The sequence below is a fragment of the Motacilla alba genome, chromosome 2, assembly GCF_015832195.1.
Source record: "Motacilla alba alba isolate MOTALB_02 chromosome 2, Motacilla_alba_V1.0_pri, whole genome shotgun sequence".
NCBI lineage: Eukaryota > Metazoa > Chordata > Aves > Passeriformes > Motacillidae > Motacilla > Motacilla alba.
This window is the reverse complement of record NC_052017.1, coordinates 35,038,553-35,055,899: the sequence shown is the minus strand read 5'-3', so window position 1 is coordinate 35,055,899 and position 17,347 is coordinate 35,038,553. Positions and strand designations below refer to the sequence as shown.

Genomic DNA, 17,347 nt, shown 5'->3' with positions numbered 1-17,347 from the left:
AATTTATACATGACTTCTAAATTAATTATCAAGAGACCCTCTCTAATCAGTAGAGAAAGCAAGCATTTCTGGATAGTGATTTACCCATATTGGTTAAATACTTGCCATTGATTACCTCTGGAAATGTACTCTGCTTTACTCTGCTTACCAGTAGAAGAAACTTAGACAACTGCCTTAGTTGTGACTACTGTTCAGGTGGCCCCAGTTAACAGAGGTGAATCCTGTTCCATGTGTCTAAGCATAATCATCCTCAAGAGTGATAGCTAATTAAAAAAAAAAAATTAGCAGCTAGAAAGATAGCAAAACCACTATGGCTGCTATCTCAAGTAATGTAGCCAGATTGTTTTTCCAAAAAATCCTTCCAAAGCATCTGGTGAATAAGCAGCTGTGAGCTGCCTGCAGGGTGTGCTGGAGCTTTCCAGGGACTCTGTGTTTGGAGTTCTTATTCAGACATTTCCAATGAAACCAATGGAAATTGCAGCAAAGGTCTGCAAATTCAAACCCCCTCTAAGGTGCTGGCTGGGGCAAGTCCTCTGTACATTTCTGTAAGATTGTCAGGTGATGGCTGAATGAGGGTATTGCCACTGCATGCTTTCTAACTGGGTTTTTTGCAGAGCAGCTCTGCTGCAGCATGAGGAAAACAAGGCATTAACAAATCATAACACAATGAAGGAAATAAAAATATGTTTCTCTGTGCACTGATACACTTTATTCAGGGCAGACACGTGCAGTTTGCATAGCTTAAAAACATGAGCTTAAAAACATGTTACCTATTTGCAAAACATTCCTTTTTTACTCTATTCCAATATGTTTGCAGTTAGAATCAAACTGCTTGAGATAAAATGAGATACAAAGTCAGAGTCTGAAAGCTATCACTCACATGTCACCTTCCAGCTGTTATGGAAATCTAGGCTGTTATTGTTCTTGTCTAGGATGCCTGAAGATAGTCCCATTCTTTCCTGGGGAAATCAGAAATGGAAGCTATTGCTATTGCACTTCGATCAGCAGACAGCATTACAGCTCAATGAACATCTTCAAGGCAGCACCTGGAAGCACTTACAAACGGACTGAGAGATACCCTCAACATTTCTGTGCTACAGGATTTAGCATGAAGGTTGATAAACCTTCTGTCCCTGTTTACACTTCAGGTTAACACATTGAGAGAAATGCTGCCATTGTTTCTCTATGCCAGTGATGGCACCTCACCCAACAGGACAAACCCCGGCCTAGGGCCAACACCAGCTGCATCAACTGAGGCTCGCTTTAAAAGTACTCTGAATAGTATTTCAAGTCTTTATTTTCTTCCATTTTCCATGAGCTGGGAGAGGAATAAACTAGGTTGTTTAGTAAGTGCTGTCAACCAAAAGGTGACCTGTTCTTGAATCTGACCTTCTAGCTCAGCTTCATGGGTGGGTTTGGCTCAAAGCACTGTGCCTGGATTGCGAAACTCAAAGAAACAGGTGGAGTTACATTATAAGGTATTTATTTGTGTTATGCTGGAATTTCTTTGCTCTTGCCTGAGGCTCTGCTTTCAAAGTTTAAACTGCTTCATTCTTGTATGAAACATTTTGTTCTTACATTTCTCTCCTGTCACAGGAATTAGTGGAACCTGAAATGTTGACCTTGTCTAAATAGATAACTGAAAGTAATTCTATGTTTTGTGGTGCTCATAGAATCATTGTGTGCTAGTATTGCATGAAAGATGGGTAAAAATGAGGAAAACATACCAGCATGCTTAGCCACCACTTTGTTGAGCACAGTTCGATGAGGAGAAGAGTGTAGCTGATGGATGTAACCACAGGGGCAAAGTCTAAATGACCACCACGGGAAAACAGTATTGGTACAACCAACGATCTTTTTAAAAGCCATATAGGAAAGAAAATAGGAAAAACGGGGATAGATGCTTTCCCTTTGCTATTTTTTTAATTTGTGTGTACTAAATTATGTTTATATTAGAGGGAAGTGTGCTCCACAATCCATATCCCCTTCTGGCCCATGCTCTGGAATTTAGTTCCCTTGGAAACCAAACACACATTTACTCTGTTACTAAGTGAAACAAGTGCATTAACAATTATTTTCTAAATGGTACTGCACCATAGATTTTCATTTTATTTTTCAAAGAGGTATTAGGTAACATATTTTTATAGAGTACATATATCTACAGCAAACCTTATTTTCTAGGTTTTTATTACGATGTTAAAAAGTAGTATAAATGAAGATGTCCATGTCTCTGAAATTCCAAACATTTCCTCTCTTAACCAAAAATCTTTTCATTCTTTTTTGTGATAAATATCACTTATGGTCAATTACCATATTTGTATACACATTTTTTTAACATTTACCTAAATTCTGAAGGAATTATATTCCCAGTGTAGTGTCCAAAATATAATAAATAATACATAATTTAAAAACCTGGCATAGTCATAATTTAAAATAAAGGCATCACATGTCATTAAAACAGCATTTTACTCAGCTTTGATGCAATTAAAAAAATTCTATTTTCTCACCCTAGATTTGGGCAATGGTCAGGTATCAATTGTGTTCTGGAAGAGGTTGCTATCATCATCTTAGCTGAAAATTAAAGCACTTTCCAGAATGTCACAGGAAATTTTAAATGACACAGCAGAAATAGTAACAGATTCTGATGCTATCAAAGAAAGCATAAGTGGTAATCAAGATGATTGGAGTGATGCCTGAACACAGTGCGGAATCTTTAGCACTCAAAGTAGACAGAGGGTTAGACACTGGGAGATGTTTTGCACAACACAACAAAGAATATTCTTCGTGTCCTCTGTTGTAACCAATTTTATATGCTTGATACCAATTTATTATGATTCACTGAGAGCAGCTAACTGGAAGGCTCTAAGCAGAATAATCTGTTACTCCTTCCTTTCTCTGAAGTTTAAACAATGTAATGTGCTGTACATTAAAAAAACCCCACAATTTTCTGTCTCTTGAAAATAATGCAAAACCTAAGTGAGTTTCATTAAAGATGCCCTTCCCCTTTAATATGTACACAGGATTATGATTGATTTATATTATAAATCAGATGTGGTGTTGATGTGGGAAGACTCCCAAATCTTTGTTCTTTCTTAGCAGGCTCTTGGGAAGTGTCACCATTGACTTCATCTTCAAAAAGGAAAGTACCCTAATGAGATACTGAAGTGGAAGTTTGCCTGACTAAGTTCATACTGTGTGAGACCATTCTTGTTATTTAACCTCATCTCTCATTCACTCCTTTGACAGACAGCAGGTCAGCAGCAATGCAGGCTCTACAGAAGAAGCTTCTTTAGAAAATTTGGTCTTTTCAGGATCATCTTGAAGTACCACGACAGCAAGAATCTATACAATCTTCTTGGCTAAAACTGACAGCTTGAAAGACTTAACTCAGGCTGCAAGCAAATGCAAGCAAGCCAGTGTTTTTTCCCTAGGTAGCCACTGTTGAAACTGGCTGATTCCCTTCACTTGCTGTTTTCAGCCAGCACTTCTGTTACTGTGATAGCAATAGTAATAATAATAATAATAGTAAGCTCATCCCATGGCTTTACAAGAGCAAATGGATGCCGCTGATTCTTTCTATTCCCAAATAAGCAGAGAAGTTGTTACCCTCCTTACTACCACAAAAGTTTCCTGAGGAGTTGTCCTTAAATATAATTAAAACAACAACAAAAAAGTTGTTAATATTTCAGTCTCATTCTCCTATCCAAATTAGACTGTGGACAAGGATTTAAGGAACGGTGTGCCAAACACTGAAGACTGTTAGTAGTCCAAGTCAATTAGAGCAATTAGTACCTAATTAAGTGTTAATTTATGCTCTATGTAATCTCACAGAGAGTAGAAATTTGGATCAGGTTAATTGGAAAACAAAATTTTTGCCTTTACATATGGAAACATCTATTACTTTTATACATACAAAACCTACTTTGTTTTATATGAATGGAGGGCACTGTAAAACAAGGCTAAACTCCTGTCCTGGTTTAGCTGGCTTCTTCTTACAGTTTCAAAAATCTCATTTTTTTCCCTGTATCCTCTGAAGTCACAACATATACTGAAGACAAGCTGTCTGGCAGCCAATTTTCCATATTTCCATCAAAGGGCAAACTTAAGTATCTTCTGCAATAGCGGAGTTGAGAATTTATTGATTCTCACAATCTCTCTGTTCCCTGCTTCACAGAATAAATAGAAATTTTAGCTAGATTAACCAGGAGCCAGGCTTTTAAACAAGAGAAATTCCTGACTTCCTTGCATGCTACAGCAAACAGAAACATCTTTCTCATCCTTGCAGGAAATGCATCTTAAATCCCAAGCAGAAGTAATGTTAAACTTTGGAGACTTGACCTCTGCAGAGACCTGCCAGTCACCGCTGACGTAGCCCATGGGAACGCTCAAATTGCCACACCTGATTTGCATTCTTGTTACATGCACACAGAAACAAGTCCTTCTCATCTTCACTCTTTGCTGCCTCTATGCATTTGCCAGAAAGGACATGGACAATCATTCCATTCTACAAGATGAGAGAAGAAGGGAAAGAAAGAACAAATTAAAACTAAGGGATTTCCAGTAAAAGCTAGACCATGTTTCAGAAAATTTATATACAATATATCACCAGTAATACCTGGTTGTTCAAATATTTTTTTAAGCAATGCTCCAAACACAATGACTGGATTTAGCTTTCTGCCCAGAGCATGGTGAATATTTGGAGTTCCTTTTGAAGCTAACATGAGTAGTAGGTGCTGAGTTCTCTTCCACCACTGTTTTTTTCCTGTGGCTACAGGTTGTCATCAGCACCAGCCTCAGTACTACAGGCCACAACATTTCATAAGGACCAACGCTTGCCTTAGGAATCAAGCAAAATTACAGTAGGACTGTTCCAGAGGATTGCTGGATCCATACAACTACAGTAACTGCTATTTTCCCAGGCTGTCCCAGAGCGTAACATTTTTCAGTCTTGTTGAGGAGTTCCTGTTCTACTGGCTAAAGTTCACTGGAAAACAGTGAATTCCTCTAATAGGAAGCTTGCTCTTCTCCTACAATGCAGGAAAAAATTTAATGTTTCCCATTGTAAGCTCCACAAAGGGCTCTCATTTGGGAGTGGTCAGGATTTCCAAACCCTCCCTCAATCTGAAAGAAATGGCAAAGGATTTGCCCTGCTCTTATTTTCACAACTACTAATTCTGATTCTATTCCAATAAGGCCAGTAAGACAAACAGGTAAGCAAACACAAGATTTTAGGTAGGATTTCTGTAGTTTGTATTTCTAAACCAAATGCTTTTTACATAGACAGTGTTAGTGGGCAAGAGACATCCTATTTTTTCTGAGTTAAAAAGGTACAGAAGTGAAATTTGCCCATCAGGTACCTCATCCCTTCCTCACACACAAATCTGGAAATCACCCAGTGATCCCACAGTCACCATCAGCTGCCTTTCCCCCATGGCAGAGCCAGTACTGACCTCCTGGACATCCCAGTGCTGGTTGCTGTTGTCTGTCTCCTTTGTACAGTTTTGAGGGATAACCTTCCCGTGTCTGACATCAAAGCAAAGCAGCGGAGCAGAACCAAGCACGATTTCCTTCATGTTATATTCAAAGAGCTGGGAAAGGAAGGGTTTGTTTGAACAATGATGGATGGACATCCCAGTTCATTTTTAAATGCTGATTCTAAAGACAATTTCCTGTACATGTTTATTAGGATGCAATCCAAACATGAGTTACAGAGACCCAACAGCCTTGACCCTTCAAGTAGTTCCCCCTGCTAGCTAATTCTGGCATAACTATTTACCTAAGGAAAGGCTTTGTGAACTATGATTATGTGTGACATAAACCCACCCTATCATAAAATTTTCCAGTTCCATAAATATTTGAACAGAAGGGTGTTTCTGACAATGTCTTCACATGCTGCAGTTTGAAATTGCCTGCAGCTCACCCTGAGCTAGACCGATGCCAGCTAGGGAGTGTAAATGAATTTACCTTCTTCCTTAGACTGCAGTTTAGGCATTAATCTTCAGATTTAGTCACTAATGGGCTATCCTCTCCTCCCCCTCTATATTTTGGAACTGTTATATATTTTTTACTCACAAGCTTTCTGTTCCCCAGACACTACCAAATATACTAAACAAATAAGTGCTTAATTTTGTCTTCTGGAGCAAAGTGTGGGTATCTGCCTCAGTGACCCATGGGGACATTGGCATTTTTCGAGTGGCACTCAGCTGTGGAAGAGTGGGCATCGTTGCCTTAGCACAGGCTAATTTTGAACGTGCCAGTATTTCCACTAGTGTCAACTCAGACACTTACATGTTGGGGTGCCTGTCTTCTGCATGGCTCCCTAGGTCAGACACAGTGCCCATATACTCAAAGTAGACATTACCTGGGTGGGACTGTCGCTGCAAGGGGAGAGTTCAATGGACCCTTCTGCAGTAGCTCTTCCAGGCCTGTAATCTGCACAGAAGCCAACACCAGTATTGTAAAGCTGTAAGTAAAGGTTTATACTGAAATAAATCCCAATTGGATACAAACAAAATATCCTTCAGCTAACATTTTGTGATTGTGTCCCTTTATGATATATGATTTTGTTCATAAATCAGGCACTATTTCTTTTCTTTCAGACTTGATCTTGCATATTGATCTTGCAAACTAATGTGATACAAAAGGCAGAGTTTCACCAAGGGTGAGTTACCCAGTGAGTTTCATTGATATTGGAGAGATCCACTTTTGGGTTTAACTATTATGATAATTAAAAGAAAGGTATCTAAATGTTTATGCTAGTGAAAAAGTCAATGGGACACTGTAGTCAGAAAAAACACAAGATATTCCAGAAGAAAAGAAACGTGACAATTCCTGTGATCCAAACTCAGTTCTTACACTTTTCTCAAGCTAACTTTGAAAATAAAGAGCACATAAAATAGTAAAAGGACACAATAAAATGTGGCTAAAGATAGCTGAATGTGAATTAATTAGTAGACCTTGTTGCCTTGTTGGGGGAAATTCTCTTCCAGTAAGGCTGTTGAATAAATTCATATTTAATTAATTATAATTATCAACTATGTGTTTAAAAAAACCCACACATTAAGAATATTTTGTCCTGTACACAGTCAGCCAGGGAACTGCTACTGCTATCACTTCTGTCCTTTGGGAAGTGCAGGACTGATGAAATCCTTTTTTTTCTCTTTGTGCACATGGGTCACCTCAGAGGTATTTTGGCTGCTGTCACTTCTGCCATCTGCACGAGGCAACACAGTTATTTTCCTTTACAATGGCACCTGAAGACCCTAAGGTTAGGATCCTCTGAGCTGTGACCCTGAACTGACTCAGACACTCTGGGTTCAGTTCTGGCTGGTTATCAACATTTATGTGAGAATTTGGGCCAGCTCTTTGTCTTTGTCTTTCTCCTCCCACTCTGGTTGCATTGCCTGTTTGGACCGAGTACTCAGGACATGGAAGTGACACTGGAGTCTTTGAACAATGCAAAAAGAAAGATCATTCTTTATAGTGTGTTTTCTCTCACCTTGCCAGAGAATCTTGGTGTGTCTCCAGGTTGGGAGAGTTCAGGGTACACATTTGATAGAAACCACTGGAAATTTCTACAGCCCAGTCTCTTCTGTAGCTGAAGGCGCTCGCTGCAGTCTGGCTTCTCTGCCTTTATGGAGAAAGGGCAACAAGGTTACTGTTGTATTTGTGTTAGAGATGCTTGTAGTGGAAATGACTACAGAGGAATTATTTCTACCACCCTTTCTATCCTGAATGTTACGGATATTTATATGTATTTCTTATGACATATGCAAAAGGGGAGATGCAGCTATAGCCTTCCTCAGACTTTGGGCTAAAACAGCCACAGTCTGGCATTGTGACAGAAGTGTTTCAGAAGTAGCATACATTGTAAAAATAAGTATGTCCTCTAAAAATTATTATTATACTGCAAGATAAGTCAGTCTTTGTCATATTGTTATTTTAAAAAGTCAGGACCAAGTTTGATAGCTGTTGCACTGAAATTCAGTGGGATTGTATTAGATTGCAATTTAATATAGAATTTTTCCTGCTGATAAAAACTCAATTTCCTGGCCTTTAGCAGCCCAAATTACCTAGTTACTCTCACTCCTCCATGATCAGAGGGAATAAATGATGACAGAATTTAACCCAAAATATAGACTATCATCTATTATCTGTCTATTATCTGAAAGTTACTAAATCTAATGAACAAAGGTGTTCTGCAGCTATAATACATAAAACCTTTCCTATGATTTCTCCATTTTCTTGAATTATAAAGACACAATATCACTCTCAACTTTCCTGGTAGCAACCCTGTTATGAAAAAAGACAAATGCCTTTAACCCTTGGTGCAGCTACAGGCATCTGTACTGCAGAGGCTGACAGGCTGGATATCTGAGGGTATTTAGCACTAAAGATGACTAAAGGGGTTCTCAAAACCTCTAAGCACTTATGTGTCTCATTCTGCAGTTTCAAAACCACACAAAATGCTTTTCTAAATCTTTCAGCGCCCAAATATTAAAAACATCTAACAACCCTTAAAAGTTTCTCTCCTCTTTCTTGCCAGCAGTAGATCTCCCCTCTTCATGTTTCTACTTTTTAAAAAAGGCTGTTTGGGATGGGATTTCAGGAAACTGGTCTGCATGTCTCCGTCAAAAACTAAAATTCGCTATGTAAGCAGAGAACTGCCCGTAAATAACTTTTTTTCCCAGACCAGCTATTTCTCTGTATCCATAAAAAAGAAAGAAAAGGATTTTGCAGCATGGAGAACACTGACAAATGAAGGGCCTTGGTGATCCAAGGTGAGGTGTCATTCTCTAAAGGCAGGGATCAATCATTCCATATGGCACTGTTTGCCAGCCTTTGTAAACTCCACAGGCAAAGCTCAACAGTTGCAGTGTGATAAACAGAACCTCATACTTCAGTGTCAGTCTTAGATTCAATAAGCACAACAACAAAGTTTAGCAATTCTGCACCACGCAAACCTGTCCTCTAGAGAAAAGGGAGGGACAGAAGTAAAATGCTTCCCCTAAAAAGAGATGTTTCTCATGAGACCCTGCCTTGGCTGAGGAAGGCAGTGGCAGTAAATCTCATTTATCATACTAGTTACAGTCTGCATTTGATGCTGAATAAATGGTGTAAATAAGGTAAAGAAAGTCATTGTCCCTGTAAACCAAGCTGAAAGGAAACTGTGCTTGTAAATTCAATATGCAAACCACACAAGAAAAGGAGCAAAAGACCTGGTGGCTGAAGTAGTAAAGAGCTGGGAAGAGCCTAATTCATCTGTTTAATGCTCACACCACAGGCATTCTGTGCAAGATGTGATTCAGACCATAAACCAAGAAGAGTTATAAAGCCGCCTAAATGGGGGTCACTGGTTGTTTTCTGCAGTGAGCCATGGTGGTGGTGAAGACTCACGGAGAATTCTATAGCGGCCCATAGGTGGCTCTGCTCACCCTCTCAGCGCAATAAATCCCCTAAGGGCCCTTTGCCGCCGAGTGGCAATAATGTCCTTGCTTGCCTGTGCCTTTTGAATAACATCCCGCTGCACTGACAGGCTGAAAACATCGGCTGTGAAAGAAAGGATCATACAAAAAGGGCCATTTATGTTACGGTGTGCTGCACACAGAGATCATAAAATTGATCATTTGAGGGAGCATCATACTCAGAAGTAGTAAAAGTATTCTGGCTAAAATAAACTCAGGCAAAAGGTCATGCTGCTTACAGCTAGCAAGCTGAATCATTGGTGACTGTAGTTTTTAGTAGAGAAAACTGCTTCTGAGCTGACAAGAAAAGCCTTCAGGGAATTATTAAATGATTTAAAAACCTCACTGCCCATTTTTAAAGGCTTGGTCTAGTGCCTATAAACCTCTGTGAATCAATTGACAAGCTCCTGGCCAGTGAAGTTCAAACGTGCAACACAGACAAAGAGGGAGGATCTTTTAAAAATATGTGAAAATAAGAGTAAAAAAGGAAACACAATAGTTCCAGACTCTACAATTAGCAGGCTAACTGGAGAGGCAGATCCACTGGTGGAGCATAAGGAGGTCAGGCTAGGCAACAAGAGAGAAGTCACACTGACATACAGTCCTGTTCCTCTCCCCACTATAATGCAGCTCCTGCTGGATCTGGCTGTCTTGGGTGATGGCCAGCCCTGAATGACTGAGGCATGCAGGACTGGTATTACTGGTGCTCTCAGTGCAAGTGAGCTCATTAAAGCCATCAGGATTGGTGGCAGCCTGGGCTGTAGCGACCAAACCCTTGAGTTTATGATCTCAAGGAGTCAGTCTGGTGAGGAGAAAAGTCAAGACTCTGAACTTTGCAAGAGCAAACTTCCAGCTGTTTAGGGAGCTGGTGAAAGAGATCCCCTAGGAAACTGTCCTTAAGGGCAGAGGTACTGACCAGAGCTGGCAGCTCTTTAAAGCCACTTTTCCTACAGTGCAAGAGCTCTCTATCCTAGTGTGTAGGAAACTGAGCAAGGCAGGCCAGAAACTAGCATGGCTGAGCAAAAATCTGCTCCTCAAACAGAGGAGTAAGAAAGAAATGCACAGACTGTGAAAGCAGGGACAGGTGACCTGAGGAAGGTACAGGGATATGGTTTGAATGTGTCAGGGCGGGATCAGGAAAGCCAAGGCAAAGCTGGAACAGGACTTGGCATGGGACACAAAGAATCACAAGAAGGGACTCAATAAATACATAGGTCAGAAAAGAAAGGACAAGGAGAGCGTAGCTTGCCAATAACCAAGAAAAGTGAACTGGTGGTGACTGATATGGAGAAGGCTGAGTTGTATTCCTCAGTCTTTGCTGGCAGTCAGGCTCTCCATTCTCTCAAGAACCTGATCCTCTGAGTGAGTGGAGAAGGAGAAGGAAGTTCCTCTCCCTAGAAGGGAAGAGCAAGCTGGGAATCACTTGAGGAAACTGAATAGAAGTGAGGGCTTCAGGGAGCATTTAGAGCAGCCTCCCAGTACCTAAAGGGGGCTTACAAAAAGGAGCAGTAGTTTTAAACTCAAAGAGAGCAGGTCTAGATTAGTTTTTGGGAAGAAATCCTTTACTCAGAGGGTAGTGAGGCACTGGCACAGGTTGCCCAGAGAAGCTGTAGATGCCCCATCCCTGGAAGAGGATGAGGCATCACCCCTGAGGCCTTATCCCTGCTCAAGGCCAGGCTGGATGGGGCCCTGAGCAGCCTGATCTAGTGAATGGCATCCTTGCCCACAGCAGGAGAGTTGAAATGAGACAATCTTTAAGGTCCCTTCCAACCCAAACCGTTCTCTGATTCTATGAAACGTAGGAGCAAATATGAATGGGAAACTGCACAGCACCTACCCATGCTCTGCCTAAATGCTTTCAGTGAATTTTTTTCTCCTTAAAAGCCTGGCATTGTTAAATGAACAGGAAGATAAATTATACATTTTCATTCAAAACTGCTTACAAGTTTGTCCACTGCCTTGTAGAAAGAATACAATTAGAAAAAAAGGTACCGGAGCCAGAGAATTCCTGAGAACTGCAGCAACATTAACAACATTAGCTATACCAACAACATTCCCCACAGCTGCAAGACTCCCAATTAGCAAACATCCACTTCTTTGTTATACAAGGGATATACAGTTCCTTGACCACCACTGATCTGCCATGGAGACTGTACTTAAAAAACAGGTGTGGCCATTCTGTAGTTATTGGATAATGTGTAATCTGCAGATGGTTCAAGTGTAGCTGCATGCCAGGGCTACACCACACATCTGCCTGCAAGCCTGTCCTAGCTTAAAGGCTGCTGGGAATCCAAATTCCTGGAGGAATGTCCAGTCAAATGTCTGCACCATGCTTCTAATGAAAATGTAATTTGTAAATAGTGGTGTGTTGAGGTTTGACTTTCTCAGTTCAGTTACTTCTGGATATGTCAGTTCATATCCAGAAAAAAAAACCATACTTTTTTTTTGTCACTAGAACACTCAGATATGTTCCCTTCCAAGAGAGACTATAATTTGCCACTTGCCTGTGAATAATACTGAATATCCTCAGGAGCCATATGAGGAAAACCAGTAACTGAGAATGAACCCTCTAGGACAGTCCTCTGAGCACACAGTGCTGCAGGCTTCCACTTCAGATGCATCACAACCCTCCATGTACTATCAGTTACAAAACAAACCACAGCTTGTTGGGGAGTCATTTGGAGAAGAGGTTATACTCCATAAGATTTGATGACTTTAGCACAAAGCTGAACTCAGGCACAAGTTTCTCTCTCTCCTTCCTGATCTGACAGCTCTTTCACAGGAAGTTTTAATAAAAAGATCATCCCGTGCATCTCACTGCATACAAACACCCCCACTCCTATTCCTCTCCCTTCACCTATCTCAACACAAACCTCAGAAACAAACCTCTACAGCTGTTTTTACCTTGCTGATTAAGAAAGCCACTGTGTCATGCTTGTAGAAGTTCTCTTTAAAGGAGCCCAGCCAGGTCTCTGCTATTCGGATTTTGTTCCTCACAATGGCCTCTTCATAGGAGAAAGCGCGGGGGAAGTGATTTCGATAGACATGACCAACTCGAGAGCATGGGATAATTTCTACAGAGCCACCACAGAGCCAGGTCTGAAACACAAGTGAAAGCACAAATAGAGATGACCTTATTTAAATTATTTTTATCTGAAAGGGAGAAGCTCCTTTACTCTAGGCTCTGCTTCAGGAAATCCTGGAAACAGCAGGAGCATTATTATATGCTTCTTCATACACTGCTCCCCACAGACACAGAGAAGATACTGGGCATTCAGACCTCTGATTTGACCCAGTATGGCTATTTATATGTTTTTATGTTTTTCTGTCCACAAACACTGCAGAGTAGTGGAGAGATCTGGGTGCACACCTTCCCTTGTCTGGGACAATCAAAACACTGTGCCCTTTGTGCCTGCAATTTTCACTAGTTTTCAATATCAGTTACTCTTCATATTCAGCAAAAAACAATGCAAATGATTTAATATAAACAATTTGCTATTAAAACTACAGGCTGGCAAAGAAATAAAGCTACTCTCCCTTTGGTGCATGTTAACATGCCAGAATAGAAGAGGCAGCTTTCAGAGAGTGCCAAAAGCAGTGACTCAGGCCTCAGGCAGATAGTGATAGCCAGCAAAACTTCCTTCTTCTGACATAATGCTCCTAACTCACAGCAGCTGCGTGTTCTTGTATAGTCCTGACAGGCTGTGGAGCATGGGGATTGATTTCTGCAGGGAAGGTTGTACTCTCCATAACCCGGCAGATTCTGCACTGTTTTTACAAATATCTTCTTCCTTTTCCACTCAGGTTCTTTAAAATTGCAATAGTTATCACAGCTTGATGTTTTAATTAAGGTCCTTACCCTAATAGATAGTTCCAGGTTTTCTGCTCCCCACATGGTCATGTCAGAATCATAAGCTCCAGTATTTTGGAAGTAATGTCGATCCATGGCCACCACTGCACCAGCTACTGCAGGACTCCTGTGTAGAAAACAGTCTGGAAGTGAACACCTTGTTTATGGACAAGGAATTACAGAGGGTGAAAATTCCACCATTTCCATAGAGAGATTATAATTGAAAATTATTCAATACTGCTCCATATAAGCTTGAATGAACGGATTATCTAACCAAAATAAAGGACAACTGGAGTGTAATTCTAGGATTTGTTTGGGAAAGGGAGCTAAGATTTGAATTATAAGCAAATATAACAAATAAGACTCAGAACAGTAGGGAACATTGCCCACATGTACATTCAAAACAAGAGATAAACAAAACAGATCATGTCTAAGACATCTTTTTAAACTCTGTATGACATGTCTTTTGCTTTCCTTACAAACCTCCACACCTTGTCTATCAGGCTGTACTCAAGTTGTGTCAATGTGTGAAAAGCATTTGTCACATTGAAAGTGTGACTGCAGTCTAGTTAGAATGATTACTAATGGCCAAAGCAAACAGCACAAACAAAAAAATATCCCTTAAGAGTTATTAATTGAGCATGTGCAAGCACCACACCTTTCTGTTGTTAGCTGGAAGATGACCCAAGATGACCCAAACTGTACAGTTTTGCTGCTGAGCTGAGCAAGGCACGTTGTCTGATGGACTGTTACCTGATAGGGCTGATGGGAGACTGTCGTACCTTCTCTTCATGCTCTGGCACTGGTTCCCAATGAAAATCTAATTTCCAATCAAAAACACCTCGATGCAAGCCCACAGAGTGATAGTACTGAAAGGTCTTCCAGTCTATGACATCTATGACAGGGGAGATGACACTGTTTCTGAAAAAGACAATACCATTTATTTCCCAAACCAAAGCACAAATGAAGTCCATTCCTCTCTTAGTAAACATTAGTTCTCCTCTTTGACACTGCCAAGCACAAGCACTCCTCTAAATGCTGAAGGCCCTTAGTTTCCCTGCTGACAGAAGCTCATGCTGGGATTCCCGTGCTCGTTGCATGGGAATACTGAGCATGCAGTGAGGAATCTAAAGATCAATAATTTACTGATACCCTGTACCTTGCATTGTCATTTAACACTATATAGGATTTTGTTAGGAGTTAGCCATCAGAATTCTTATAAAGCTATTTCATACAGAGGCCCCAGCCTCTGATGCTAAGGCTCTGCATGGATGCAAAGTTTATAGCAGAAGATGACTTTGTCCTGTCACACTTTACCATCCTTTGATTTTCCTGTAAATGTTGCACACACTTCTTGAGTTTGTGACATCAGGCCAACAAAGAGTGCACTTACCCTTAGTTTGTTCTGCTGGTTGTTTTGAGAAAATATTTATTACTGAGTTCATAAGCCAGTGCCTGTTTGTATTTTATCACAATCTTAGAATGCTCTTACAAATGCACTGTCACAGAGCGGAATCTACTTTCAAGAGCAAGAACAGAGCCATTACACTGTAAGTGGCAATCCTTGAATTTATTTCTAACTTAAGCTAAATTTGGATTAGTCTGAGAAGAGGTACTAGACATTTCCCCATGGCAAAGTCACAGTATTTCACAGTGTACTTGCACATCCTCTTGGAATTAACTGGTAGTTCAGAACAGCCTTCAGTGCTCCTTGTTTACAAGTCAATGATATATCACATTTGGAAATTTTCACAGTATGAATGAAATGGTATTAGGGACTGCAGGGAAAAAGTGTTGAAGAATAACATTATCCATTTCTTCTCTGTTAGGCTAAAAGGATAGTCTCTGGTCTCAGTGCAAAGACTGGTCTGTAGACAGAAGTTCTTCTGGAGAAAAAGCAGTAATATTTAAGGGTGATTAAAGGACACTGGAAAAAATATTATTGTTCTAGAGTAGGAATATCCATGTAGGAAATTATGCCCTAGGAAAAACCTTCCTGTTAAAACAGAGAGAGAAAAATGAAATTGTCAATTTGGGGGCAAAATGTAGATGTTTTTATCTCCTCTTTTAAGATGTGTATGTTGGTCAGAAATCACAAGGAGAGAAATTTGCTTGAAACATAAGACTGACAGTGAAGAAAGGACATCTCAGAAGTCTCCAGTGCAGTGAGACATTTGTATTTTTCCATGGCAGAGGCCAGAACCAGCTAAGGAAGATGGTAACTCTGGGTTATGTTAATGTAATCTTGAAATATCTTCTCTGCCTCTACAATACCTAGAATAAAGTTTTTTCAGTATCAGAGTGGGGGGAAATGCCCAACTTTATTTTTCACAGTTGAGGTTTCCTGTAGAGTATTTTAGAAGCCCACAGAGAAACAGACTGCTTGCTAGTTGAGAGTACAAAGATGAACCATGCAGAAGATTGCTTTAAAATGACCCAGTTTTTTTCCTAATAAGAGCAGACTGTCCTATGATGAGTTTAAGCCAGGAAGATGTAAAATAGAAAAGTGATTTAATTTCTCTGCTCAGGTATAAAGCCATCCTTTATAATATGCAGTAATAAGCACTCTTAGAAACAAGCATCTGGTTTATAAATAGGTAAGAAAATTTTATGGCCACATGCAGCATTTGCAGGCACTCACATCAAGGCAGTGAGTTCCTGACATCCTTCCCCAGGATTCAAGAAGAAATGGAAAGAAGTCATACTGAAAATAATAAAGCTGATATCCTTCCTAATGATGTCCCTGTGATACAGTTTTGTATCCATGACAGGAGAAACCACCCAGGACTCAAGCCAGCAGGGCCCTTTCTACTGGAATCTTTACTCACTAACAGCATGCAGAGCAAACTACCTGCTTCTAAAAGTTCCTAAAGGTAGTGTCCCACTGGGCTCATACAAACAGGCATTTCTTTTCTTTGATATGCTGGGGGAAATCCATCTGATGAGTTAAATGAATTTTAAATGACTAAATGTCAAAAATAAAAAGTCACTGTAACAGTAATTTCTAGAGCCTGCTGCATTCTCCAGTGTATGAGCATCTCTGACAACTGCCTGGTTGGGAGTGTAGATGCAGCTGCATAGTTCCCACCTCAGTTTGCTGCTGCTTGCTGAAACCCACACTATCTATTTCTACTGGTTTATCCATTCTCATTCAGACAGGATTGAGGAATTAATGACCCCAGGGTAGTTTATTTTACGATTTCAGATTCAAGAGGGAAATATCAGGAGGGCGTATTTGAGTAGAAGCCAGAGGCAACGTAGACTAAACTACTCAGAAGACCTTGACCATGCAGACTAGACCACATGAACTGATCCTGGATAGTTCAGATGGAAACAATGCAAGTACAGACACACTGAGATACATTCTGGATCAGATGATCCAAACAATTCAGACTATCCTACATTTTCATATCATTGTAACTATTTAAAATCTGTCTTTTTTTTAATCCACCTTAAATTTGTTGCCACTATAAAGCTCCACACTCCAGTGGCGCTTCTGGCATGAGTGCAATTGCTCACAAGAGTAGGCACTACAGTAGTAGTTATTGGGGATTGATTCTTCAAGATTTCAATTCAAGAAATATACCAGTAAGGACATAATGGATTCTGATAGTTTGGAGACCAAGCAATTATCCAAACTATCTGCAAATTATGACATGAAAAATTACAGTGTTTAAATTGAAAATAACTCACAGGAATGGGCCATGTTCTATCCTGGCTAAATTCAACCAGAAACCAGAACAAAACAAAATCTGATCTCCTTTTCCACAAAATTGTACAGTAAAAACTGACAACTGTGTTTTAGAGCTACTACTCATGTAGCTTTTTCAGAATGACAAGATTAACAATTTTCAACAGTATGTGTGTAGGAATAATTCTAGGCCTTCAACTGGTGTTAAGTGTGGTATAGTCATTATGTAGCTCTGCTGAAACCAACAGAAACACACCTTCTTAAAACTAAATATTGGGAGTGTCTTTCTGATCTGAAATAGAAGAATCTAGTAACTTTATCTTGGGTGAAAATTGGTCAATA

General features: G+C 40.1%; 1 protein-coding gene across 3 annotated transcripts in view; it reads right to left on the bottom strand.

Moving 5' to 3' along the window:
- Positions 1-2,074: 2,074 nt before the first annotated feature.
- The window catches only part of GALNT15 (polypeptide N-acetylgalactosaminyltransferase 15), a 28,257-nt gene continuing 12,984 nt past the window's right edge, over positions 2,075-17,347 (bottom strand). For 2 of the 3 annotated variants that reach the window (XM_038128548.1, XM_038128550.1), the window contains exons 5-11: positions 14,068-14,235; positions 13,324-13,441; positions 12,369-12,563; positions 7,499-7,630; positions 6,362-6,463; positions 5,451-5,588; positions 2,075-4,504 (exon numbers count right to left, since the gene is read on the bottom strand). In XM_038128548.1, the coding sequence (XP_037984476.1) occupies positions 4,358-4,504; positions 5,451-5,588; positions 6,362-6,463; positions 7,499-7,630; positions 12,369-12,563; positions 13,324-13,441; positions 14,068-14,235 (1,000 nt within the window). In that variant the 3' untranslated portion in view covers positions 2,075-4,357. The remainder of the gene's footprint in view (positions 4,505-5,450; positions 5,589-6,361; positions 6,464-7,498; positions 7,631-12,368; positions 12,564-13,323; positions 13,442-14,067; positions 14,236-17,347) is intronic. The other variant, XR_005255883.1, reaches the window with a different exon arrangement.